Raw genomic sequence first — 25,396 nt, forward strand, 5'->3', positions numbered from 1 at the left:
GTTTCTAAGCTGACAAAACAACTCATGCTTCTGGAGACTAAAACCCAGAGCCAAGAAAAGGAGCTCACTCAAAACAAGGAGCAAATGGAAATTTTACGTACTGAATGCCAGGAACTAAAAACACGCTTGGATGGCAAAATTGCAATGAACGTCCATGCTTCGATTGTAAACGAATTAAAAAGGTAAGGACACAGGGTCTTTTCATTTTCACAAGTGTGAGCGTGTCACCGTGCGTGTGGTTTTAGGCAGAGAGGAGAGGGGTCACACTGTCTTCTTCGGAGTCTATTAGCTGCACCAACACAGGTGTCCGGGACTGAGAATGGTAAATCTTTTATTATTAAAGTACGCTATGCCTGTCTTTGAGGGCTGCCATCTGCAGAGTGTGTGTGTGTGTGTGTGTGTGTGTGTGTGTGTGTGTGCGCGCGCGTGTGCGCACGTCTGTGATTTCTTTTCCCCCTACTGTTCCAGCCTTTATTGGTTCTGGACCCAAAGATAATTTAAACTAGTAGAATAGAAAACCTGGATATCCAGTAATAGGGAACTGGTTCAATTAAAGGATACAAGCATAAAATGCTCTTTATTTGTTTGTTTGTTTGTTTGTTTTGAGAGGGAGAGAAAGAGCACGAGCAAGGGAGGGGCAGAGAGGGAGAGAGAGAATCCCAAGCAGGCTCTGCACTGCCAGTGCAGAGCCCGACGTGGGGCTCAAACTCATGAATCACAAGATCAGGACCTGAGCCAAAACCAAGAGACACTCAACCGACTGAGCCACCCAAGCACTTCAAGGGAAAAAATATATTTTTAGATGAAGAGATTAGATTATAAAACAGTATGTATAGAATGATCACAATTTTATTTAAAAGGAAAATTTTATTTAAAGAGAAAGAAAGCATATGTATGTATGTGTATTAAGGTGACCAACCATCCCGGTTTACCTGGGACCGAGAGGTTTTCCCAGAATGTGGGAATTAACAGTGCTAAAACTGGAAGAGTCTGAGGCAAACTGGAATGAGTTGACTGTTCTAATATGTGGGTCTTTATATGTATTTCTTATGTGTATAAATACATACACACACATATTTGTATATGGTCACACTCACATATGCCATAAGTACGTAGAAAAAAAGACTGGAAGAATGGAAAAATACTAACAGAAATTCTCTTTGGCAGGTGAAATGGGTGTATTAGTAGCTGAGGTTTTCCAGAAAAACGATGGATATATGTAGGATGTGTATATAGATATTTCTAGAGAGAGGTTTATTTTAAGGAACTGGCTCACACGATTATAGAGGCTGGCAAATCCGGAATCCACAGGGCAGCCAGCTGGCTAGAAACTCAGGCAGGATTTCTGTGGTACACTCTTGAGGCAGAATTCCTTCTGTAGGAACTCTCAGTTTGGGCTCATAAAGCCTTCAGCTGATTGGATGGGACCCACCCACTTATCAAGGGTAATCTGTTTTACGTCAAGTCAGTTGCCGATAGATGTTTATCACGTCTGCAGAATTCCTCCACAGCAGCATCCGTCTAACGTGTGACCGAACAACCGGGCACCATAGCCTAGCCAAGTTGACACATAAAATTAACCATCAAAACGGTAATTTAAATTTTCTTTGTGTTTTGTTTTAAAATATTTTACCTGTGTTCTATTATGAATATACATTATTTTCATAATGGAGGAAATAATTTTTTAAATGGTTAGGCATTCAGCTAAGACGGTTGACGTGGGGGAATAAATGAGTTAGGGCATGTAAAGTGCTTAGTTTGGTGCGTCAGTAAATGCTGGAACCCAGTGTTTTCGCTGTACTATTACATGTTGTCTGGGCCATACCTGTACTTTACTTTTCTATTCCAGTAGAGGAAGGAAAGTTTTTTGAGATTATGTTCCTCTTTGTGATTTTATTTCCCTCAAACACCCACTCCTGTGGCTGATGTTTTTTTGTGGATGTGTCATAGGCACATATTCTAGATGTGAGTGTAGAAGATATGAAAACCTTCAGAAGGAAGCCACTAATGGCAAAGGCAATGGAAGACAAGGCAAACATGTTGAAAAGGCAAACATGTCACCACATCTCTTGTAAGTGGAAAATAGGAGAGGAGCATTGTGATAGAGAGTAAACTAGTCCCTACTAGAAGATGACAGAAGGCCTTTGTGCCAGCCTTTTTCCAGGAGGCTTTGTGCTCAGAGTTGACTGGTGGGGTAGAGGGTGGAGCAGTGAGGGTGAACACGGAGTGTTGACTCTGATGGTTCCTTATTGGAGGGCACAGTGTTTGACTGGAGAGAGCATTTGTAACATGGGAAGAGGGGCACGGCTTCATCAGGGATGGAATGTGTGAATTCAGGGAAGTCCGTAGAGGCTGTACCAAGATTGGGTAGAAAAACAGACAAAGTAAGGTGAATACTACAGACATGAGGTAAGCCAAGGACACCTTGGAGTTGGGCTGAAGGGAGCCAAAGTGCGCCCACCCTCTGGTTGCCTCAGGTAGGGGGCTCCCTTCCCACACTGATCCGGTAGTAAGAGATCCGCCACATGTACCAGAGCAGTTAGTTACTAGTCATCAGCGAAGCAGCTGTTGACCCAGCTCCTACAATGAGGGGAGTCTCAGGAGGAATTTGGGAAAGGGCTGTGTCTCGGGCAAAGATGAGGTCCTGAGAGAAAGGTGTTTATAGAATAAAAGGGTTAAACTGAATGCTCGGTGAGTGTCCAGGGACGGTGCCTATGTGTCATTTGTCCTCTCCTTGTTCAGGAAAGTGCGGATCATAAATATGGAGTGGCTTCTCCATTTTGTCTTGTTTGTTCTGTCTGTTGGCAGCTTGCCTGGGAGGAACTGTGGCCCAGGAGAGGGCAGGAGGTTATTCTCACGGGGAGCTGTCCAGCTGACTTAGAGCTGTGCGGTGGCCACGCCTGGAGGCTTACATTGTTCTTGGCTTTTATCATCACTTACAACTGTTGAGTCTACCCACGATGTGAACCAGGGTGTCACCCCACCTCTAAAGAAAGTTAGCAAACTTGTTTAGAGAGAGCTAAAGGTTTGGGGTGACTAATGGTGTCTACACAAGGAAAGCCTTCCTTATTCTGGCTTTTGGGGCAGGGGGGTTCTAGCCTAAAGGGTAGCTGACTAGTCACAGAATTCATCTGTGTAGGCAGAGTCCTGCTCAGCAGTCAGTGATATGCCTGCTCAGGGAGATGCCAGGGCAGAAAAGCCATCTCCTTATATAATACCTACCAAATACCCAGTTCTTCATCCTAAAATAAGAGCAGACTCCTAGATGTGAACAAATGACAAGCATCATTGGATATAAAGGAGGTAAAAATACAGTGAAAGAGGGAGACCTACGTAAGCAGAGAAACTCACTTCAAAGGAAAGTCAGATGGGGCGCCTGGGTGGCTCAGTCACGTGAGCATCTGACTCGTGATCTCAGCTCAGGTCTTAATCTCAGGGTTGTGAGTTTAAGTCCCACATTTGGCTCCGTGCTAAGCGTGAGGCCTACTTAAAAAAACAAATAAAAGGAAACAGATAATATAGAGAATGCAGGAGATCTAAAACAATAAAATGCCATAAAAGAAGTGCAATTATTAAGAGCAAGATTAGAAATGATTACCAGAGGGACGCCTGGGTGGCTCAGTTGGTTAAGCGTCCAACTTCAGCTCAGGTCATGATCTCACAGTTTGTGAGTTCGAGTCCCGCGTCGGACTCTGGCTGACAGCTCGGAGCCTGGGGCCTACTTCAGATTCTGTGTCTCCCTCTCTCTGCCCCTCCTCTGCTCATGCTCTGTCTGTCTTTCAATAATAAATAAACGTTAAAAAAAATTTTTTTTAAATAAATGATTACCAGAATCTAAAGAAAATCAGAAAGGCCAAAAGACAAATTGGTCAATTCTACCAGAGCATAAGGAGACAGACAATTGGGAATGGAGAGGAAGGTAATAGATGGAGGACCCATCCAGAAAGTCCAACCTTAGATCGTCAGGAACCTCAGAAAGAAAGATTGAAGAAAATGGGCAGACCGACATTAATAGTTGAAGGGCATAGTTGAAGTCTCTGAAGACTAACGCTAGGACCCGCAGAGTACCCGGTACGGTGAATGAAAAAGACCCACACCCAGATATACCTGAATGAAATACCAGTGGATCCAGAAGGACAAGACAGTCCCAGCACCCACAAATGAATAGCGAGCTGGGACTCCAAAGGGTTTCATCCTCAGGGTAGGGCGAACCGGAAACAAACCAGCCCTCAGTCCTCTCTGGAGGAAGGTTCCTTACTCCTAAAAATTTTCCAAGGATAGTGTCCAGGACACAAAGACAGACAGACAGACAGACAGTGACTGGGAACCAATAGAAGTAGCACATAATAATAAAGAGTCCAGATATAGAATTATCAGACAAAGACTATAAAGCAACTGGTGGCTGTTAGGCTTAAAGAAATAAAAGCCTCCAAAATATCTTCTGAGAACTAAAAAGCATCACAATACTGGGTTTGGAAAAGAAACAGAATTTTTAGAACTGGAAGATACAGTAACCTAAATTGAGAATTCACTGGATGGGCTTAACTCTAGATGAGACATATGAGGATGGGGAATTAGTGAACTGAAAAATAGATCAGAAGCAGGTAACCATAGGATGGCTTGGAGTCCTCCAAGGTCGTGGTATCAGTAGATCACAGACAGGAAGCGACATAGGGATATATTTGATCCGGAGAGTTAGAGTTATGACAGCTGGGCGTCTTCCGCAACTGAAGACAATATGACAACACGTGGATTATACTTGCCCAAGGAGCGCAAGCACAGTTGGGTAAATGAAGAGCTGTCTTAGCGAAAGAGCAGAGGACAGGTTTCCTTCAGAGCAGTTCAGCCACAGCAGGGTGTTTAACAGGTAACAGGGGACATGTCAATTGGGAAACAAACAGAACCCCTAAGGAGCTAGAATTTTATCACTGGAGAAAATGCCTTTCAGGAATGAAGCCAAAATAAGGATATTTTCAAATCCAAACTGAGTGTTGCCACCAGGCAGCCTACATTAAAGGCAATTCTAAAAGGGAGTATACATCAGGAGGAGGAAAATAATTCGGACGTGGATGTATCAGAAACAAGGTAGAAATAAGAGTAAAAAAAGACATAGTGAGTATGTTAGTAAATGTAAGTGAACATCAATTCCATAGAACAGTATCTTTTGGGATTCAAAAATACATAGAATTCTGGGGCGCCTGGGTGGCTCATTCGGCTAAGTGTCTGACTTTGGTTCAGGTCATATCTCACAGTTCATGGGTTTGAGCCCCGCGTCAGGCTCTGTGCTGACGGCTCAGAACCTGGAGCCTGCTTTGGATTCTGTGTCTCCCTCTTTCTCTGTCTCTCCCCCATTTGTGTTCTGTCTCTCTCTCTCTCTCTCTCTCCCAAAAATAAACCTAAAAAAATTTTTTTTTTAATTTTAAATACATAGAATTCATATGCACAACAATAACAGCATATAATCAGGAAGGGAGTCAATGGAGTTTGTCTTCTAAAGTCTTTATGTCATTCTGGAGAGGAGAAAAATAAGGATATTTTCAAATCCAAACTGAGTGTTGCCACCAGGCAGCCTACATTAAAGGCAATTCTAAAAGGGAGTATACATCAGGAGGAGGAAAATAATTCGGACGTGGATGTATCAGAAACAAGGTAGAAATAAGAGTAAAAAAAGACATAGTGAGTATGTTAGTAAATGTAAGTGAACATCAATTCCATAGAACAATATCTTTTGGGATTCAAAAATACATAGAATTCTGGGGCGCCTGGGTGGCTCATTCGGCTAAGTGTCTGACTTTGGTTCAGGTCATATCTCACAGTTCATGGGTTTGAGCCCCGCGTCAGGCTCTGTGCTGACGGCTCAGAACCTGGAGCCTGCTTTGGATTCTGTGTCTCCCTCTTTCTCTGTCTCTCCCCCATTTGTGTTCTGTCTCTCTCTCTCTCTCTCTCTCCCAAAAATAAACCTAAAAAAAATTTTTTTTTAATTTTAAATACATAGAATTCATATGCACAACAATAACAGCATATAATCAGGAAGGGAGTCAATGGAGTTTGTCTTCTAAAGTCTTTATGTCATTCTGGAGAGGAGAAAGGTGTTGATTCATTCTATAGTGTGAAAACATACATGATGAAATTTGTGCAAACAGAATGTGTATAACTTCTAAACTAGTATGGGGAAAGAATGATTTTTTTTTTAATCAGTCCAAATGAAGGCAAGAAAAAATAGGACAAGTGATAAAATAGAAAACACAAAATAAAAAGTTAGATTTAAAGGCAAATGTATCAAGAGTGAGTAGGTACACACTAAATAGACTGAATATTAAATTAACATTTGTTAAGTAGAGCCCTGGGAGGTTGGATGGTGAGCCATAGTGACACCACAAAGAAAAGTGAAATAGAGAAGTTTATAACTCACAGGTACCTAGAGGGGGCCCACGGGAGGTCAAGGCAAGGTGCCTGGGTACATGAGCGTCTGTGAGTGACATGCTAGGGTTCTTGGATGGAGACCAGATTGGTCAATTCAAACTAAAAAGAGCAGGGTTTTGGTAAGCTTCGGGCCGTCTTACCTATGAGGCAGTGAGGGGAAGGCCCTAGGAGGTGGAGAGAATGCTTATCACGTGGAGGAATACCACCAGGAATTTACATTTACCCATGACTCTGCAGGATGTGACCAAAGTCCTGTGCGTGGGGGAGGCTAGCATCCACTGAAGGCCTCACGCAGGCCATACACAATGGGTTGCGAGGCAGAAATACTATGGAGTGGTGTAGCTAAATTCTCAGTGGCAACCCTGTGTTGCCATTAAGCTATACATCTCAGTCAGAGAGGTGCAGAAAGGTCAAAAATGAAAGGGCAGAAAAACCCATACTACTCAAATATAAACCAAAAGAGAAATCATTAGAAATAATAAGAAATTTTAGCAAAGTTGATAGAAACAACATCAGTTTATAACAATGAATTGTATTTCATTGGAGGAACAAATATCTAAAAAGTAGAGTACTTCTGTTGGGAAAATGATAAAACTACACTGATAATTTCGGTGGGTAAAAAACTTACAAGTTGATAGGTTTTTGATTTGGAGAATTTTGTTCCCCATTCAGTGTGAAGATGCTCTCCATAGCCTTCCGGCTTGCATTGTGCCCGATGAAAATCTGCTGTTGTTATCATCTTTGTTCCTCTGAACATGATATGTCTTTTTTTTTCAGGCTTCTTTTAATAATTTTTCTTTGTTACTGGTTTTTAGCAATTTAATTAGGATGTCCCTTAGTGTAGTTTCTTTATGTTTATTCTGCTTGAGGTTGACTGAGCTTGGAAATAATTTAGCTGTTGTTTCTTCAATATTCTTTTCTATTCTTCTTTCTGTCACCTCTCCTGGGACCACTTGATATTGTCCCATGGGTCTCTGATGGCTCTGTTCATTTATTCCCTCAGTCTTCTTTCTCTCTGCTTCAGTTGGATAGTTTCTATTGCTGTCTTCCAGTTCTCTAATCTTTTTTTCTGCAGTGTCTAATCTGTATTTTTATAACCATACAGTGTATGGTTTCCCTCATATATTGCATTTTTCCATCTCTAGAAGGTCCATTTGAGTCATTTATATTTTCCATTTCTCTTCTCATCTCTCCTCATCCATTTCTCTACTGTCTTGAACATACAGAGCATATTTATAATAGCTGTTTAAGAATCTCTGTTGGTCAATGCCATCATCTCTCTCACTTCTGGAATTGTTCTATTGATTTTTTTTCCCTCTGATCACAGACCATATTTTATTACTTATTATTCCCATGCTTGATTGGATGCTGGATATTGTAGATTTTGTGTTGTTGGATGCTAGATGTAGTGCATTGCTTTTAAATAGCATTAGATTTTGTTCTGGTGCACACTTACGTTACTTGACCGTAGTTGGGTTCTTTCAAAGTTTACTTTTCTTGGGGTAGGCCCAAGGCACCTTTTAGTCTAGGGCTACCTTAGCTTCATTACAAAGGCAGTGATACCCTTCTGAGGGTTATCTCCAGTGCCCCTTCTATTATAAGGTCTTTCCACTCTGGTTACTGGGCGTGTGTACTACTCCTAGTTCTTGGTGAATGTCAAGAATGGTTCTGCCTCCTCATTTCTAATGGTTCTTTCTCAGCCTCAGGTAGTTTCCTCTCACGCATGTGCAGATCAGTAGTCCTCAGCCAGAGATTTGTAGTGACTACCCACCCCCCTAAAGATCTCCGGAGCCCTTTCTCTGCCTGCCCCACAGTCTTTAGCTACTTTGGCCTCTTTGATCTCTGACTCCTCAACCCGGCAGGTCCACTAGGTTCTATTTGGAGTTTTCCTGTCCTGTCCTGCAGCCTGCCAGTAAGCAATTGTAGTACTCACTTTGTTATTTCCTTCCTCAGGGATCACAGCCCTGCATTGTGTATCGTCTAAAGGCAGAAAACTTGTTTCTTACGTTTTGCCTCGTTTTCCAGCCGAAGGGGTAAATCTATCTCTACAACTCTGTCTTGGCTGGAAGCAGAAGTCTTTGCATTTTCAACATTCTTCTTTAACCATTTATCATTAACCCAGTTGAATGTGTCCAATAAAATAATAGTTAAGTTAGTTTTCAGTGAAAGAAATGAGTTCTGGATCTTGTGTGTTTTTGAGTTACAGTTGACAAACTAACCTTAAAATGTCTACATGTCTACAATGTCGTCTACATTGTCATGTATTCCTGCTGCACATAACAAGCACGCAGCTACTGCCACATGCCACTCTCTCCGCACATTTGACGACACCCAAACTGCTGCTCAACAAATCAGGTTCACTCACATCACACTACACAGATGTCACAGCAGCGTTAGATTGCTGTAAAAGTTTCGAAGCCGTCCTCATAGTCTCTGTATTGATCTTGTGGACAAGCAACAAATAGCTGGAGACCGACACCCATCTGAGAGTCACACTTGGAGTAGCATTCCTGCAGAGAATCCCGCAAGTCTGTATACAGAATACAGGCCGAATGACTATCGGCAAGAAAATGGGTACGTAGAATTTGGTATAATGATACAGTTAAGTATTCTACAGCCACACAAAACAGATGGGTGAGTCTTGGAGACATAAGACACTAAAATACATACAGCCCTTTGTGCACCTGTTGTGCATCTTGATTCTCTTCGTGTGTGGTTCCAACACTGGCACACCAGACTGAGTCGTAGCAACGCGTGGATAGGTGGTAACACTATAAAGGTACTCAAGGAAGCTCTGTGATTGGGGCAGGACACGTGGGAATATCTGGGGTACTTGAAACGTTCTGTGTTTTTTATCTTACTATTGAATTATAGTTGACGTACAATGTTAATATCAGTTTCAGGTGTACAGCATAGTGATTGTACAACTCTATACATTAGGCAGTGTTCACCACCATAACACAGTTACCACCTGTCACCATACGCTAATACAGTATTATCGACTATATTCCCTACGCTGTACTTTTCATGTCCATGATTTTTATTTTATTTCATTTATTTTATACCTGGAAGTGTTAACCTCTTAACACTTTAAATAGTGTAAAATAGTTAAACCTGTTTTGCCCACCCCCCTACCGTCTCTCTTCTGGCAACCACCATTTTGTTCTGTTTGTTCGTTTTGTCCCTTAGATCACACATATAAGTGAAATCATATAGTATTTGTCTTTCTCTGTCTGACTTATTTCATTTAACTTAATATGCTCTAGGTCCATCCATGTCATAAAATGGCAAGATCTCATTCGTTTTTATGGCTGAGGAATATTCCATTGGAATATTCCAATATACAATGGACATCTTCTATATCCATTCACCTACTGATGGACATTTCGATTGCTTCCATATCTTGACTATTGTATATGCTGCAGTAAACATAGCAGTATGTATATCTTTTTTTTTTAAGTTTGTTTATTTATTTTGAGAGAGAGCACGCATGAGGCAGAGAAGGAGAGAATCTCAAGCAGACTCTACACTGTCAGCCCCAGAGCCCAACACAGGGCTTGAACTCACAAACCGTGAGATCATGACCTGAGCTGAAATCAAAGGTAGGATGCTTAACTGACTGAGCCACCCAGGCACCTCAGAGGTATGTATATCTTTTTCAATTGGTGTTTTGTTTTCTTTGAGTAAATACCCAGAGGTGAAATTACTGGATCATTATGGTATTTCTATTTTTAATTTTTTGAGGACTCTCCATGCTGTTTTTCACAGGGGTTGTACCAGTTTACCTTCCCACCAACAGTACACAAGGGTTCCCTTTTCTCCCCCAACACTTGTTAATTTCTTGTCTTTTCAATACTAGCTATTCTGACTGGTGTGAGGTGATATCTCATCATGGTTTTGATTTGCATTTCCCTAATGATTAGTCATGTTAAGCATCTTTTCTTGTGCCTGTTGGCCATCTGTAGGCCTTTGGAAAAAATGTCTATTCAGGCCCTCTACGCATTTTCTAATCAGATGGTTTTTTGGTGTGGAGTTGTAGAAGTTCTTTATATATCTTGGATGTTAATCCCTTATCAGATATATTATTTGCAGGTATCTTCTCCCATTCAGTTTCCTTTGCTGTGCAGAAGCTTTTCATTTTGGTGTAGTCCCAATAGTTTATTTTTGCTTTTGTTTCCCTCTCCTGAAACAGATCCATAAATGTGTTGCCAAGGCCGGTATCGAAGAGATTACTGTCTATGCTCTCTTTTAGGAGTTCTGTGGTTTCAGGTCTCACATTTAGGTCTTTAATTCATTTTGAGTTTATTTTTGTGGATGGTGTAATAAAGTGATCCGGTTTCATTCTCTTGCATATTGCTGTCCAGTTCTCCCAGCACCATTTATTGAAGAGACTGTCTTTTCCCCTTTGTGTATTCTCGCCTCCTTTGTAATAGGTTAATTGACCATATAAGCATGTACAGTTTGTAGTATATCTTGAAATCTGGGATTATGATACCTCCAGCTTTGTCCTTTCTCAAGATTGCTTTACCTATTCAGGGTCTTTTGTGTTTCCATACAGATTTTAGGATTATTTGTTCTAGTTCTGTGAAAAATGCTAGTGGTATTTTGCTAGGGATTGCATTAAGTCTGTGGATTGCTTTGGGCAGTATGGACATCTTAGGAGTATTCTTCCAATCCATGAGCATGGAATGTTTTCCCATTTTTTTGTGTCGTCTTCAGTTTCTTTCATCAGTGTCTTATAGTTTTCAGAGTATAGAGTTGCATTCCTTGATTAAATTTATTCTTAGGTATTTTATTCTTGTGCTGCAATTATAAATGGGATTTCTTTTTAATGTCCTGTTTCTTCACCTATATGGTAATTATATGATGGTTCATTATAATTATTTGTTAAAATATGCATTTATCCTTTTTTTTTAACTTTTTTTTTTAATTTTTTTTTTAACGTTTATTTTTGAGACAGACAGAGACAGAGCACGAGCAGGGGAGGGGCAGAGAGAGAGGGAGACACAGAATCTGAAACAGGCTCCAGGCTCTGAGCTGTCAGCACAGAGCCCAACGCAGGGCTCGAACTCACGGACCGTGAGATCATGACCTGAGCCGAAGTCGGACGCTTAACCGACCAAGCCACCCAGGCACCCCTGCATTTATCTTTTATATGTTTTTCTATATGTATATTTTACAATTTAAAAAACTTTAAATCATAGCATTTCACCAGAAGTAAAATCAGAAATGATCAGTACAAGTTTCCTCTGGGATGCCCAGGGGGTGGAAAAGGAAACATTTGTTTTATTAAAAAACATTTTTTTTAGGGGCACCTGGGTGGCTCAGTCGGTTAAGCGTCCGACCTCAGCTCAGGTCATGATCTCACGGTTTGTGGGTTCAAGCCCCACATCAGGCTCTGTGCTGTCAGCTCAGAGCCTGGAGCCTGCTTCAGATTCTATGTCTCCCTCTCTCTCTGTCCCTCCTCTGCTTGCTGTCTGTCTCTCAAAAATAAATAATAAGCATTAAAAAAATATTTTTAATTTTTTTTTTTTAAATCAACTATTTCAGGGCACTTGGCTGGCTCAGTCGGTGGAGCTTATGACTCTTGATCTCAGGGTTGTGAGCTCAAGCCCCATGTTGGGTGTAGAGATTACTTAAAAATCTTCAATAAAAAAAATAAATAAAGTATTTCTCCCACTATTAACTGTTTTTTTTTTTTTTGTTTTGTTTTACAAATTATTTCTACCTTTTTTATTTGTTTGTTTTGTTTTAAATTTAAATTTGCCAGCCTGCAAGGCTGGGAGTAAGGCCCAATGGTACCGAGAGAGACCTACCCCATCCCAGAATTGGGCAGCCTCTGTGTGTGGCTCTACCTGTTCAGGGCTGGTCATGGCATGAAAACTGACCAAGAGAACCATTGAAGAAATAACTCTTTTCTCAAGCGTCATTTTGCCAGAATTTTATATTGAAATTGTATGCCCTCTTTAGTCTTTTATTTCTCTTATCATAAAACCATTGAATTTAGTATGACAGAAAATTTGTTTTAGCATTAGGATTTGGGAAGGCAATTATAACTATGTAAAAAATGAAACTATCTTAATTTTTCTTCTGGAAGGAATATAGGTTATAAATAAGTATATCTATACAGGGGCCCCTGAGTGGCTCAGTTGGTTAAACATCCGACTCTAGATTTTGCCTCAGGTCATGCTGACACAGTTCGTGAGTTCGAGTCCCACGTGGGGCTGTCAGTGCAGAGCCCGTTTAGGATTCTCACTCTCTGCTCTCTGCCCCCCACCCTCTGTCTCCAAATAAGTAAATAAACTTTAAAAGAAAAGTATATCCATGTAGAGGCATATGCAACAGTTACGGGCAGGGGTTAGATCATTACCATCAAAGTAGTGTGTGCCCAGCCATGCCCAGCCTCTAGAAGCTCCATCCCAGGCCCTCCGGGAGGGGACAAACAGTATTTCCGGGGGGGGGGGGGGGGCGGGGGGGGTGGGGGGGTGCCTCCCAAGGAGCCCCATGGGCCCCGGGGGCTGGGCTGCCCATCACTTGCCTGGCAGTGGCCGCCTCAAGTTAACTTCAGAGTGCAGATACAAGCCTGTGATGTTTTTGTCTGCCAGCCAGTTGCAGAAGGAAGAGGAGAAAGGAGGTGCTGAGCTAGAAGAACTGATGGAAAAGCTGGCCGTCCTGCAAATGCAGAAAAAGAGCCTGCTGTTAGAGAAGAACCGCCTGACAGCTGAAAACAAAGCACTAGGAGCTGAACTCGAAAGGGCACAGAAAATAAATAGGTTTTTATCTATCTTTCCTTCAGCCGGGTTTTTTTTTTTTTTTTTTTTTTTGTATTAAAAAGAGACAAATATTCCGTTTTATTTTCTTTGTCTAATACTGGCTAGAAAATGGAAAAAGATCATTGAGATTACTGGATATCAAAACAAAAGCCCAGTAAAGGCTTTGCTGTTGACCAGCATTAGCCAACATTTCTCAAGTCTATTTTCAATTATAGTTGATAGTCATAATGATGACCCTAAGACTGAAAGTCCTGGAAGTTATTTCCTATGCATTTTGGGGTAACTGGATTCCTTTTTCAAAAGCATCTTTTAGAACATGGGCCAAAAAATTAAGAGAATAGTACATAAGTAACCTATTAATTGTGTGAAGCATTTTTTGATTCTTGCTGACTTGGCCGGAAATCAGTAATTATGCCTCATTCAAAATTAAACTCGGTTATCTATTCTCACCCTGAAACTCAATGGAAGATTTGGGTTGCCGAAGAATACATTTAAATGCTAACATACTTGCTGTGTTTACAATTCAGATAGTCTCTATGCCCTAGCCATTCAGGCTAATGAGTTTTTTCTTCCACCATTTGGGGGGACTCTCTAGGAGGTCTCAAAAGAAAATTGACGTCCTCAAAAAGCAGGTGGAAAAAGCCATGGAGAACGAAATGTCAGCTCACCAGTACCTGGCAAATCTCGTTGGCCTGGCAGAGAATATGACCCAGGAACGCGACAGTCTTATGTATTTGGTAAGCTCCCCCAGTTAACTTCGAATCCACTGCAAGTTAATATGCAAACATAGTTTTAAGTGTGTCGTCTTTATAAAATTACCCGTGAAAACCTTCATCTTTTTACATTTTAACTGCACATTTTCAGATTCTCCAAAATTTTTGCTTTCAGCCATGGGGGAAACACGTTTTTGAAAGGCGGATAACCCACACTTTTAAATAATGGTAAATGATACTCTAGAAGATAAACTCCTAGAATTAGTTGATCCAGCCAAATAGAACAGGGTCGCCAGGCATTTATCACACATGCAGACGCGTCTTCCTATTCTCCCTGTAAAGCTGACTTAATGTGTTCCCTGTTTGAAGATGAAATATGAGCACCATGGACAGGGTAAACAGAGGCCATCCCTCGCTGCTCCTGGCGACCCTAGTCCCAAGGAAAGGACCGCGTGGGTTATCGGTGGTCCTAGATGGTGGAGCACTGCCCCGCCAGCCCACGTGATGCCAAGGGCATGGTTCTTGGCATTTCCACATGTTAAAAGGTGTCAGCGGCAGACTGTGCAGTGAAAGGAGGCACGCTCTTTGCCAAGCTCCACGCAGTGAAAAAAGCCCATTAGAATTTACCACAAAATGGGACTTACGTAGCAGTGTCTCCAAGTGGTGAAATTACAGGCAATGAAGAAAAAAATCTAGGCCTGTTTGCACTTTATGATTTTTCAACTTTGAACACATGTTGCTTACATTCATTTAAACATGTTTGTTTAAGCAGCGTTGCAAATCTCTGGTAGCATATGATTAGAAATAATAATTTAGTGCATGTCATGACAGAGGAAACTAGCAGATTTTCTGAGACATTTGGAAATTGGCAAACTTGGAATCACTCAACCCCTCTCCCAAGTGAATGGGGTGTGGAAAGTCTGTCAGGTTGTGCCACAGGCTTATTCCCATTTGTTAGGAAGGTATCAAGTTCCTCCTTTGAGGGGGCACCTGGGTGGCTCAGTCAGTTGAGCGTCCCTGGGATTGAGCCCCTCATCAGGCTGTGGACAGAGCGTGGAGCTGCTTAAGATTCTCACTCTCTCCCTCTGCCCCTTTCCCCTCGCTCAGGATCTCTCTCTCTCTTTCTGTCTCTCTCTCTGTGTGTGTCTCTCTCTGTCTCTCAACAACAACAACAACAAAAGTTCTGGGTGCCTGGGTGGCTCAATCAGTTAAGCTTCCAACTTCAGCTTAGGTCATGATCTCCCAGTTTGTGAGTTCAAGCCCTATGTCAGGCTCTGTGTTGACAGCTCAGAGCCTGGAGCCTGCTTCGGATTCTGTGTCTTCTCTCTCTGCCCCTCCCCCACTCACTCTGTCTGTCTGTCTGTCTGTCTCTCTGTCTCAAAAATAAATAAACATTAAAAAATTTAAAAGAAAAAATTCTCCATAGGATAATGAACATTAGGCTTTTAGCCATTGTTTATATAAGAGGAAATAGAAATATAAATAGCACACACCTCTTGGGGGAAATGTGATCCTTATTTGTAATAACAGAGATGCTCATTAAGCCAGTCTTGAGATCTCATTCTGCACTTATATTAAGGTTACCAAAAAAGTTGCTTTCTTAATTACAATAGTTGCTGCTAGGAGTGGTAAGATTGATTACACATTAATGGTGATTTCTAAGCCCTTCCCAGGTCTTTTGGAAGCAGTGTGACTCACACACAGCATGGTAGGCCCCTAAGCCTGTATGCCCCCGTCCCATCCGCCTCCTGAGAGGTCACCATCCTAACCCAAGTGCTGGGCTCGGGCATTTTCTGTAGTGGTGCTGAGCGCCCATTTCCCCCTTTGCCTTGCCTCCTGTGCTTCCCCACTGGAATAGCCAGAGCGCAAAGCAGAAGCTTGCTGAAAAACGGGGACCCCGCTGCCACGTGTCAGTACCACCGTAAAGGCGAAGTCATCTTGTTTGCAACGCAGGGCACGCAGGCTTCCCCGGGAGGCAGGCCCTGCACCTCCCGTGTGGGCCAGCGATCACCCCAGGTTTCTGTGATGAAGTTTAGATCCTCCCCGATCCTCACACGGTCCCTCTTAGGTCCTCCCTTCGTATTTGTGGGCCCAGGATGGGAATCGAAATGGAAGCCATACGCTATTTGTCCAAATACTTGGAAGTTACAAGTTAAGCCAACAATCTGTAAATGAAACGTGTTCTCTCCCCCTGCCTTGAACTTTGTTATTATGGCCTGAACGCCAGGCTCAGGTTTAGAATCCTTAGACCCCTCGGACGTGGGGGAGCTGCTTTCAGCCCTCCCCAGCTGTGCCCACCGCAAGAGACATCTGTGTACCTACAGACACTGTTGTCCCCTGGCCCTGCGAGCGCCTTGCGCCTGGGAGCCCCGAGACCAGCTGGGGTTCGGGGTGCTGCTTGCTGCCTCTGCCCTGTCCTGGGACTGTGGGCCGAGTATCCCAACCTTACTCTGTCCTGGTCTCCTAGGCCTTAATTTATTGAGAATGGCACCTTAATTTCTTCTTTTAGTTTTTATTTTTATTTTTTATTTTTGAGAGAGACACAGAGTATGTGCGTGCAGGTCCGCTCATGCAGGGGGCAGGGGGGTGGGGGCAGAGGGAGAGGGAGAGAGGGAATCTTAAGCAGGTTCCATGCCCAGCTTGGGGCTCAACTCCACGACTGTGAGATCGCGACCTGAGCCGAAATCTAGAGTCAGACGCTTAACCGACTGAACCACCAAGGGGCCCCAAAAGGGGCACCTTAATTTGCAATCCCACATTTAGGATGAGTTTTCCACGTAACTTATGGCAAAGTTATTTCATGTTCTGTGTCTTATTTTTCATTTCTGAAGGAAATCAAATGAAATCAAATTGTGCTCACCTTTGCTTTTTTATTTTAGCATTTGAAATAATTTATAGTGCGTAGTAATTCATGTCCCATATGGATATTAATCTGAAGCACTCTGCTGCAAATGACATCCCTCTAAGATATAAAGCTGTCACATTTGGTTTGGTGAGTGGCATTGTGCATTCATGTTTATCCTTAATTTTGTGATTATTCAAATAGTCAAGGTAAAAGTATATTTGCATCTCGGCACTTATTCCTTGGGTCTGATTGAAGGAATGATATATCCCGCAAGGATAGAGATGTGTGCTGAAAACCCTTCCAACCTCTCACATTCCCCTGGTTTGAGGGGCTCGATCTTCCATTGGTGTCCAGGAGGGGCGCCCAGCCTGCTGTTCTGGGTTCTTGCCCCTCCTCAGCTGTTGGCCCAAGTTCTGCCCACAGCCTTCAAACGGGGTGGAGGTTGGGGGCCAGACAGGTGCTGGGCCAGGACAAGTGGCAGAACGGAGATTACTTGTAAGTAGCGAGATTCTTCGCAGAAGAATTATTAATTTAATTTTTCTGTTCAACTTAGAGCCCATTATTTTTCTTTTTACTTTGCTCTTTAGGCTAAATGTTTAGAAAGTGAAAAGGATGGAGTTCTCAACAAAATCATAGAAGGCAACATTCGCTTGGGAAAGTTAGAGGAAAAAATCAAGGTAAGTGGCCATTTAACCTCAGAAGTTCCATTTCAAATGGAAACAGCGGCTTACTGGGGTCAGATTTCTGACCTTAATACCTTAACCTTAAATACTATACAATAAAAAGGTAAAAGGAAAACAAATGAGTCAGGCTTTTATCTCTGTCATCTGTTTACCGATAGAGTGAACAGACCTTGCCAGGTTGGTCTGTTTTTATTTGTAGCATGTAAAAACTAGGCATGATGCAGACTAGAAATTTGGTATTATTATACTTGACATTCCTTTTTTTTACCCCCCTATATGACTTTTATGATCCTTGCCCTCCCAGATCGGGCTTACCGAAGGTTTACTCATTATCTCAGTGGGCTCTCATGGCCCAAATGGGTAGGGTATACATCTGGGAAGGCACCCCGTGGGCCACAGGCAGCGTCCCTTCGCTCACAGAGTGCTTCCTCCTCCCCCAGGGGTACAAGAAGCAGGCAGCACTGAAAGTGGGCGACATCAGTCACCGTCTGACAGAGCAACAGGAAGACTTTGCTAGCAAAACCGCTCAGTACCAGCAAGAGATGAGACACCTCCATCAGATGCTGCGGGACAAGCAGGGTATCCTGGACCAGGCACTGCAGCAGAAAAGGTAGGGCCGCTCCAGCCCCGTCTACTATGGTTAGTTTTGAATGTTTGCTAGGATTTTCTAGTAAAACCCTCTGGACGTGTTCTGTTTATTTTTTACAGTTTAGTTTTATCCGAATGTAATATTGGTCTTGATTTTTGTTTGCTGGTTAGCTAACACATCCCTCGCCTCACCTAGTTCCCATTTTGCTGTGGTGCTGGTGGCGGTGGTGGTTATGGTGGGAACACTGAAGATCCAGTCCCGCGGCAACCTCTCAAGTCTGCGACACGGTGTCGTTAACTACAGTCGCCGTGCTGTGCACCACATCCCAGCTCTTCATTTTCTCTAATCCCCCCCGCTTCAGAACTCCCCATTGTTTGAATATTGGACTTCTTAAATCAACCCAGGCCTCTAATTGTCCTCCCCTCTTGTCCCTCTCTTTGATACTTTTGTTATATTTCATTTTCTTGGGAGATTTTACTTTTGATTAAATGTCTTATTTCTGCTTTTTCTTTCTTTCATCTCTGAGGATTTTTTTTAAGTTATTTTTTTAAGTAATCTCAACGTAGGACTTGAACGCAGGACCCTGCGATGAAGAGTCTCATGCTCCTCCAACTGAGCCCGCCAGGTGCCTGCCCCTCATTTCTGAGAATTTTAAAATCTCTAATCATTCCCTTTTTGTAAGAGCATAATCATAAGATTATGGGTATATTATGTTCTCTGCGTTCTCTGTTACACTTCCTCCTTTAAACATATGATAGAGGAAGTGTTGCCAGTATATTAAAAACACTGGGGAACGTTGCATACTCTGTGAAGTTCATGTGCTTAGAATTGCATTAATAGAGGCACCTGGGTGGCTCAGTTGGTTGAACACCCACTTCGGCTTAGGTCATGATCTCACGGTTCGTGAGTTCAAACCCCGCATCGGGCTTTGTGCTGACAGCTCAGAGCCTGGAGCCTGCTTCTGATCCTGTGTCTTCCTCTTTCTCTGCCCCTCCCCCATTCATGCTCTGTCTCTCTCAAAAGTAAAATAATTAAAAAAAAAAAGAATCACATTAATAAAATGGAATTTTGTTTTTTGCCCTCTCCCTTATTCCATTATCTGTCCTTAAATGGTTTGAAAGTTATGCATTCTGTACTTTCAGTGGTTACCCTTAAAATTTGACCATGGTTATTTAACATTAAAAAAATCTAAATTTAACTGGGGCACCTGGGTGGCTCAGTCAGCTGAGCGTCCAGGTCTTGGTTTCGGCTCAGGTCTTGATCTCACAGTTCATGAGTTTCAGCCCTGCATCAGGCTCCACACTGACAGGGCAGAGAATCCCTGCTTGGGATTCTCTCTCTCTCTTCGCCTCCCTATGCTTTTTCTCTCTCTCTCTGCCTCTCTCTCAAAATAAATAAACTTTAAGAAAAGAAATCTAAATTTAATCAATATCCCTGTATTTCCTCCCCCAGAGCAAGACCTAATGCTCTTATCTAATTATTTTCCCCCCTCAGTTGATATGCTGATGTTGTCCAGTGTCCAGATGAAAGTGAAAAACAAAGATCTATCTTCTATGGTTATCTTTAGGTCCCCAGTTAAATGTTGCTAGTTTCTTTATAGTTCTTTATTTTGATTTACCCAGAAGTACCATTTCTTTACTTACCGATTATTATAAATAAGGCAACAGGCCCAAAATGGGCCTCACTGATGCTAGTCCCACATCACCAGACCAAGACTTGACCTAATCAGTTTTGGCTCTACCAGAAAGGGAATCTTAAATGAATCAATACGGAATTGCCTGGTCAGCACTAGTTAGGTCATATGCCAGGGAGACCCTGCCATCCCCTAAAGAAAAGTTAGTTTGCAATAACCAACTCACTTTTGCCTAGTAGAACTTCCTTGTTCCTGCTCCCTTCTGCCTGTAAAAGTCTTTCATTTTGTATAGCTCTTCAGAGCTCCTTTCTCTCTGCCAGGTGAGATGCTGCCCAATTTAATTTTTGCTCAAATAAACTCAAAATTTTCATACTTTCTCAGTTTATCTTTTAACATATTGTCTCCTGCATCACCGACCTTATTTCTCAGATTAGTTTCCTTCTTTGTAAAATGCATCATTTGGAAGTTTCTTTAGGGGCACCTGGGTGGCTCAGTCGGTTGAGCGTCTGACTTCGGCTCAGGTCATGATCTCACAGTTTGTGAGTTCGAGCCCCGCGTCGGGCTCTGTGCTGACAGCTTGGAGCCTGGAACCTGCTTCGGATTCTGTGTCTCCCTCTCTCTCTGCTCCTCCCCCGCTCATGCTCGCTCGCTCGCTCTCTCTCTCTCTCTCTCCTCCAAAAATGAAATTAAATAAATAAATAAATAAATAAATAAATAAGAAGTTTCTTTAGTAAGAGTCTGTTGGGAGTAAGTTTTCTTAGTTTCTGTTTCCCTGCAAATGTCTGCATTTTTGTAAGGTAATTTTTGCTAACTACAGGATTTTACTTTGACAGTCTTTTTATCTCAGCATATTCCATTATCTTCTCTGTTTGAGAAGTCTGTTTTGACAAGTCAAAAGACAAGTCTCTGGTAAGCCTCTGTCATTTTTAAAAATAATTGATCACCTTTTCTCTTAATTCTTAAGATCTCCTCTGTCTCTTGTATTCTGCAGTTTCATTGTTATGTGTTTAACTGTAAGGTTCTTTTTTACTTATCTACTTGATAAAAATTATTCTCCATATCTGTGATTTTGTGTCTTTCTTTAGTCTAGAAAGTTATCATCTCTTAAAATAAGCCATTATCTTAAAATAAATCGTTTCCTCTTATTCTTTCTAAGTGTCCTTCTGGAACTCAGATTAAATAAATGTATGTTAGATATTCTTATTCAATCCTCCACTTGCCTTATGTTTTAAATTTTCCATCTCCTTGTTTTCCTGGTCTACATTCTGGGTAATTTCTTCTGCTCAATATTTCTGGTTACTAATTCTCTCTACAGCTGTGTACTGTCTCACACGACCAATGAGGGGTTTTTTTTGTTTTTTTTTTATCTCAACAACAGTATATTTTGTCTTCAATTCTGTTTGGTTTTTTTTTGAAAATCTGCCTAGTCATTTTTAAAATAAATTCTTGGTCTTTGCTTATTTCAAGTACATCTCTTATTTCTTTTTTAACATTTCATTCATAGTTATTTTTTCAACATCTGAAGTTTGGCAGAATTTAAATTTGTTTTTGGGGTACTTGGGTGGCTCAGTTGAGCAATCGACTTCAGCTCAGGTCATGATCTCACGGTTTGTGGGTTCGAGCCCCACATTGGGCTTGCTGCTGTCAGCACAAAGTCCACTTCGGATCCTCTCTCTTGCTCTCTCTGCCCCTTCCCCACTCACGCATGTTCTCTCTCTCAATAAATAAAAACATTAAAAAAAATTTTTTTAATCTTGCCCTATGTGGCTTCTTTCTTTTTAGAATAACTTTTTAACTGTGAACTCATATATAGTTGAATTTAATCTGTAGAATCCTGAGGTTCAGGATTAAGGATGTTTCTCGCCAGAGAAGACTTGTATTTGCTTCTCTTTGGTGCTAGAAAATATTTCCAAACTTGGAGCCACTTTAATTTTCTTATTAATTTTTAAAATAGGCTATAGTATAGTAATGCTTTTAAAAACATACAAAAAGACTTTTAAAGTATCCACAATGCTACTATTACATTTATAAGGTATAACTTCTTAATATCATATTTTTCTGAACTGCATTTGGGGTGATTTCCTCTGCTTAATATTACAGTTTACTAATTCTCTCTTCAGCTGTGTCCAGTGTACTGTTTAACCTATCCACTGAGCTTTTTTTCTAATTGTTCCAAAAATGGCTTTTCATTCTTGGTTCCCTCCACATAGGTCCTGGGGTTGCCCAGTCATGGGGAACAATGTAGATTCAAACTCCCGATCCACCTGAGAACAAGCCAGCGGCTCCAGCCCTGTAGGAGACACTTAGTCTCTCAGATCAGGTTTCTCTGGAAGATGGGCAGATTTTCTGCCCAGCCATGCTTGCTTTGAGGGTCCTTCATGTGCCTCCACTTACCTGCCCAACTGTGGAACACTTAGTTCAGAGTGTTTCTAGGAAGAAGAAGAGAACTGTGGATATGAGCAAGCCCTGGGGTTTTCTGTCATACCTGCTTTGCATGGGCCCAGCACCTAGTCTCTATTCTACAAAAATATGGGTTTCTGTCATGGGCTTTTGTCCTCAGAGCAATACCAACATTCTATTGCCTGCCCCTGTGCCTTCAGTTTAGTCTTTATTTTTTCCTGCCCTTAGAGGGTTCCTATTTATTTATTCATTCATTCATTCATTCATTCATTCATTCATTTATCTATTCATTTATCCATTTATTTATTCATGTATCTATTCGTTCATTCATTTATTCATTTATTTATTCATTTTTCATTTATTTATTCATTTATTCATTTATTATTCATTCACTCATTCATTCATTCATTCATTCTCTCTCTCTCTCTTTTTTTTTTTTTTTTAGCGAGCCAGGCAGAGCGAGCCTGACCCAGGCCTTAATCCCAAGCCCTCACCATCCCGTGAGATCATGACCTGAACTGAAGTTGGTTGCTCAACTGACTGAGCCACCCAGGAGCCCCCAGAAAACAGAAATAATTAAATAGTGTTCAACATTCAGTGAGCATTAGGGGCCTTGGAAGGAAGCAACAGTTAACAAGAGAAGTGACACTGGACAAGTGGGCATGTCACTGGCCTCCCTCAATCTCACTGGCCTCCTTCTTAAACAGCAGTGCTCAGCCCACTTGGTAGTCCAGTTTCTAGCATCTTCCATAACCACCTGGCTATGTCTGTGAAGGAGCTGGCTTCCGCACCCTGCCCTCCTGCATGAGGCCTGCTCAGTCTTTCTATCTGAGGCCAGTCTTTCTATCTCCATGAATCCCCCATGGCGTCCACCATCCTGTGAGGTGGTAACTGGTACCCTGTCCTCCAGTGGACGTTGGCCCTGTGAGGACATATACACCTTGCAGGCCCTGTTTCCTCAGCACTCCACATGGTTCCTGTCACAGAGTCCCTGGTACCCTTTCCTTTCCTCACACGTCTTGGTTCCCTCTGGGTGCTCACTCCCAGCACATGGGCTATTGAGGCCAGTCTTCTCTGTGTCCTCGGTTATAAGCCCCACTCCCTGCGGTCCCCTCCTCACCCCCAGACTAACTCTTTATGTCCGGGCCCATCGTTGGCTCTACGGACGGTGCTGTGAGAGGTTCCTGAGTGTTGGCCAGGTCACAGTGGGGGCAGGTAGAGGGTGCACAGGAGAGGCGTGCAGGGTTCATGCTGTGTGGTCGCCCACAGCCAGGCCACTGTGCCATAGGTCAGCCACTGCAGTCACTGTATTTTATTCTTATACCTGTTAATTCTATAGAGAACAAAGGTCCAAAATAAAGGAAAAGGCAAAACGTAGAGAGGAAAGGTAAGAAGTCACGTTTAGCCTGTGGCTTGTATTTTTTCTATTTCCAGGGGGTCTCAGTGCTTCGTTCAACTCCGGGAGTCTTTGCCTGGGAACCCAAGCACAATGGGACCTGTTCTCTGACATTAAGCATTCTTCCCTTTGAGTTCTTACTACTTTAGGAGTCATAAGGGCTCTGTAGATAATTTTCTCCTTGTGCTATTTTGTGTGTATTTCTCACAGAGAAATGGAAGGCAAGCTTGAGGTTGTCTGGGAGTCTACCTCTAAGGAGAACCGAAGAATCCGAGAGCTTCTGCAGGCCACGCTGGAGAGGACCGGCACGTGGGATGGCACTGGGGAGGCGTGCTGGACGGCTGAGGCTCCAGCTACCGTGACATGAAGCCACCTCCCACCACCTGCCACAGCCTGGGCCGTGACCAGGACCGCTTGGCCCTGGAGGGCTGCCTTTCCCCGGACCAGAGACACAGGACAAGGGCAGGCACCCCCTTGCCCCACAGCGTTTCTCTTCCTCGGGGCGAGGTAGAAACAAACTGTCTCAGACATTTACTCCATTTTTTACACGTTGCTTTATGTAAACAATACAATGCTAAACTTGATTTTTGCCAGTACGTGTCCCCTGGCTGCGTCTGTGAGACCCGCCGCTCAGGGTGACAGCTGACCTGATGCTCTGGCCTGGCTCTGGGCTCCTAGGCCTGCAGCCGGGGGAGTACTCGGGCTGTGTGCTCCACGGGAGCTAAGTGGCATGAGCCCAGTGATGGTCCCGTGCCCTGTGTTAGCGTTTTGTAAATGAGCGCTCGCACTCCAGCCGCGGGAAGTTCCACAGAGTCTGTTCTGCCCCTTCCCCTACCTTTCCTTATCCTCTTGGGAAGGCAGTTTGCTGGGGCCGCCTGGCACCAGGGTAGGGCCCCTGCCCCACGCCACCACCAAGAAGGGTGCCGGGGGCCCGGGTTCACTTCTCTGTGCCACCCCCAGTCATCCCAGCCCGTCAGGACCGTCCCCTGGCACTTCCTGGTGGCAGTGCCAGCCACCTCGGGCTGCTTGTCCCTGGCACACCAAGAAAATGAGGGACAGTGGGCTGCACAGGACCCTGAAGAGCAGTATGGAGGGTAGAATCCTAGAACCCTCGCGGCTCGGGCATGCACACTGGCCAGCGCCGGCCCTCGGTCAGATGGAGAAGTTGATTGCTGCTTGGGAAGCTGAGACAGAAGGTCACAGTTGCCTTACATTTTGTTCAGTTTGTTCAACAGTTAAACAATGCCAGTTTATTTTCATTTTACCAGGGGTAGGGAGACTCCCCAGGGTTTAAAACTACGTGTCATTGCCCTCCTCGATGTTATTTCAAAAGAATCCACCAGCTCTCTGGAGATCCATAGACAGGCTGAGAGGCGGCAGTCTCTCGCCTTTCGGACCTGGGCTTGTAGGGTGGCTCGTCGTGGGAACACTGCAGTTTGTCACACACATAGAGAACCGCTTTTGTCATTCCTGTCCTTTTCCCGCCTTCTGTGAGGGCATTTTGTTCCCTGGGGAAGTAAACGTTTGTACATCTCTGCTTTAAGTTTGTTACACTTACATACTTTGTTTGTTACAGAACATTGCAACTTTGGTGGCCCCTGGACCTCGTTGTGGCCAGGCAGGGGTGGGGTCGTGCAGCTCTTGGGCCTCCTGCCGGGGGCTATCCAGGGTGCAAAGGAGGGCAGGACAGGCGAAGCGGCGACAGAGAAGCCCAGAGACTGAACCCAGGCCTGTGTGGAGGAGCTGGAATGCCCTGGGCCTTGCCGGATGGGCAGGGCTCCAGAAGCTGGAGAAGTCCCGGGAGGGGTGTTTGGGCAGAGGCGGCGACCCGGGGACAGCAGGAGGTCAGGGTGGGCAGGGAGGCCAGACTGCTGGGAGGGATGACTGCTTCATCCTGCGGTTTCCTGTCAGAGCAGGAGCCGGTGCTGTTCTTCCTGGTCC

The 25,396-nt window shown here is 43.3% G+C and overlaps 1 protein-coding gene across 6 annotated transcripts in view; it reads left to right on the top strand.

Annotated features, from left to right (window-relative positions):
- CEP89 (centrosomal protein 89) overlaps nucleotides 1–24,048 on the top strand; it is a 70,136-nt gene extending 46,088 nt beyond the window's left edge. For 4 of the 6 annotated variants that reach the window (XM_053906038.1, XM_053906039.1, XM_019423347.2 and 1 more), the window contains 6 exons: nucleotides 2–182; nucleotides 13,029–13,196; nucleotides 13,792–13,933; nucleotides 17,342–17,431; nucleotides 17,878–18,047; nucleotides 23,666–24,048. In XM_053906038.1, coding sequence (XP_053762013.1) covers nucleotides 2–182; nucleotides 13,029–13,196; nucleotides 13,792–13,933; nucleotides 17,342–17,431; nucleotides 17,878–18,047; nucleotides 23,666–23,822 — 908 coding nt within the window. In that variant the 3' untranslated portion in view covers nucleotides 23,823–24,048. Of the gene's footprint in view, nucleotide 1; nucleotides 183–13,028; nucleotides 13,197–13,791; nucleotides 13,934–17,341; nucleotides 17,432–17,877; nucleotides 18,048–20,492; nucleotides 20,569–21,869; nucleotides 21,952–23,665 lie in introns of all 6 variants that reach the window. The other 2 variants (XR_008423359.1, XM_053906040.1) reach the window with 2 other exon arrangements.
- Nucleotides 24,049–25,396: the final 1,348 nt, after the last annotated feature.

Source organism: Panthera pardus, unplaced genomic scaffold (genome assembly GCF_024362965.1).
Source record: "Panthera pardus isolate Hobbes unplaced genomic scaffold, ASM2436296v1 HiC_scaffold_18, whole genome shotgun sequence".
In the NCBI taxonomy this organism is placed as follows: Eukaryota; Metazoa; Chordata; class Mammalia; order Carnivora; family Felidae; genus Panthera; species Panthera pardus.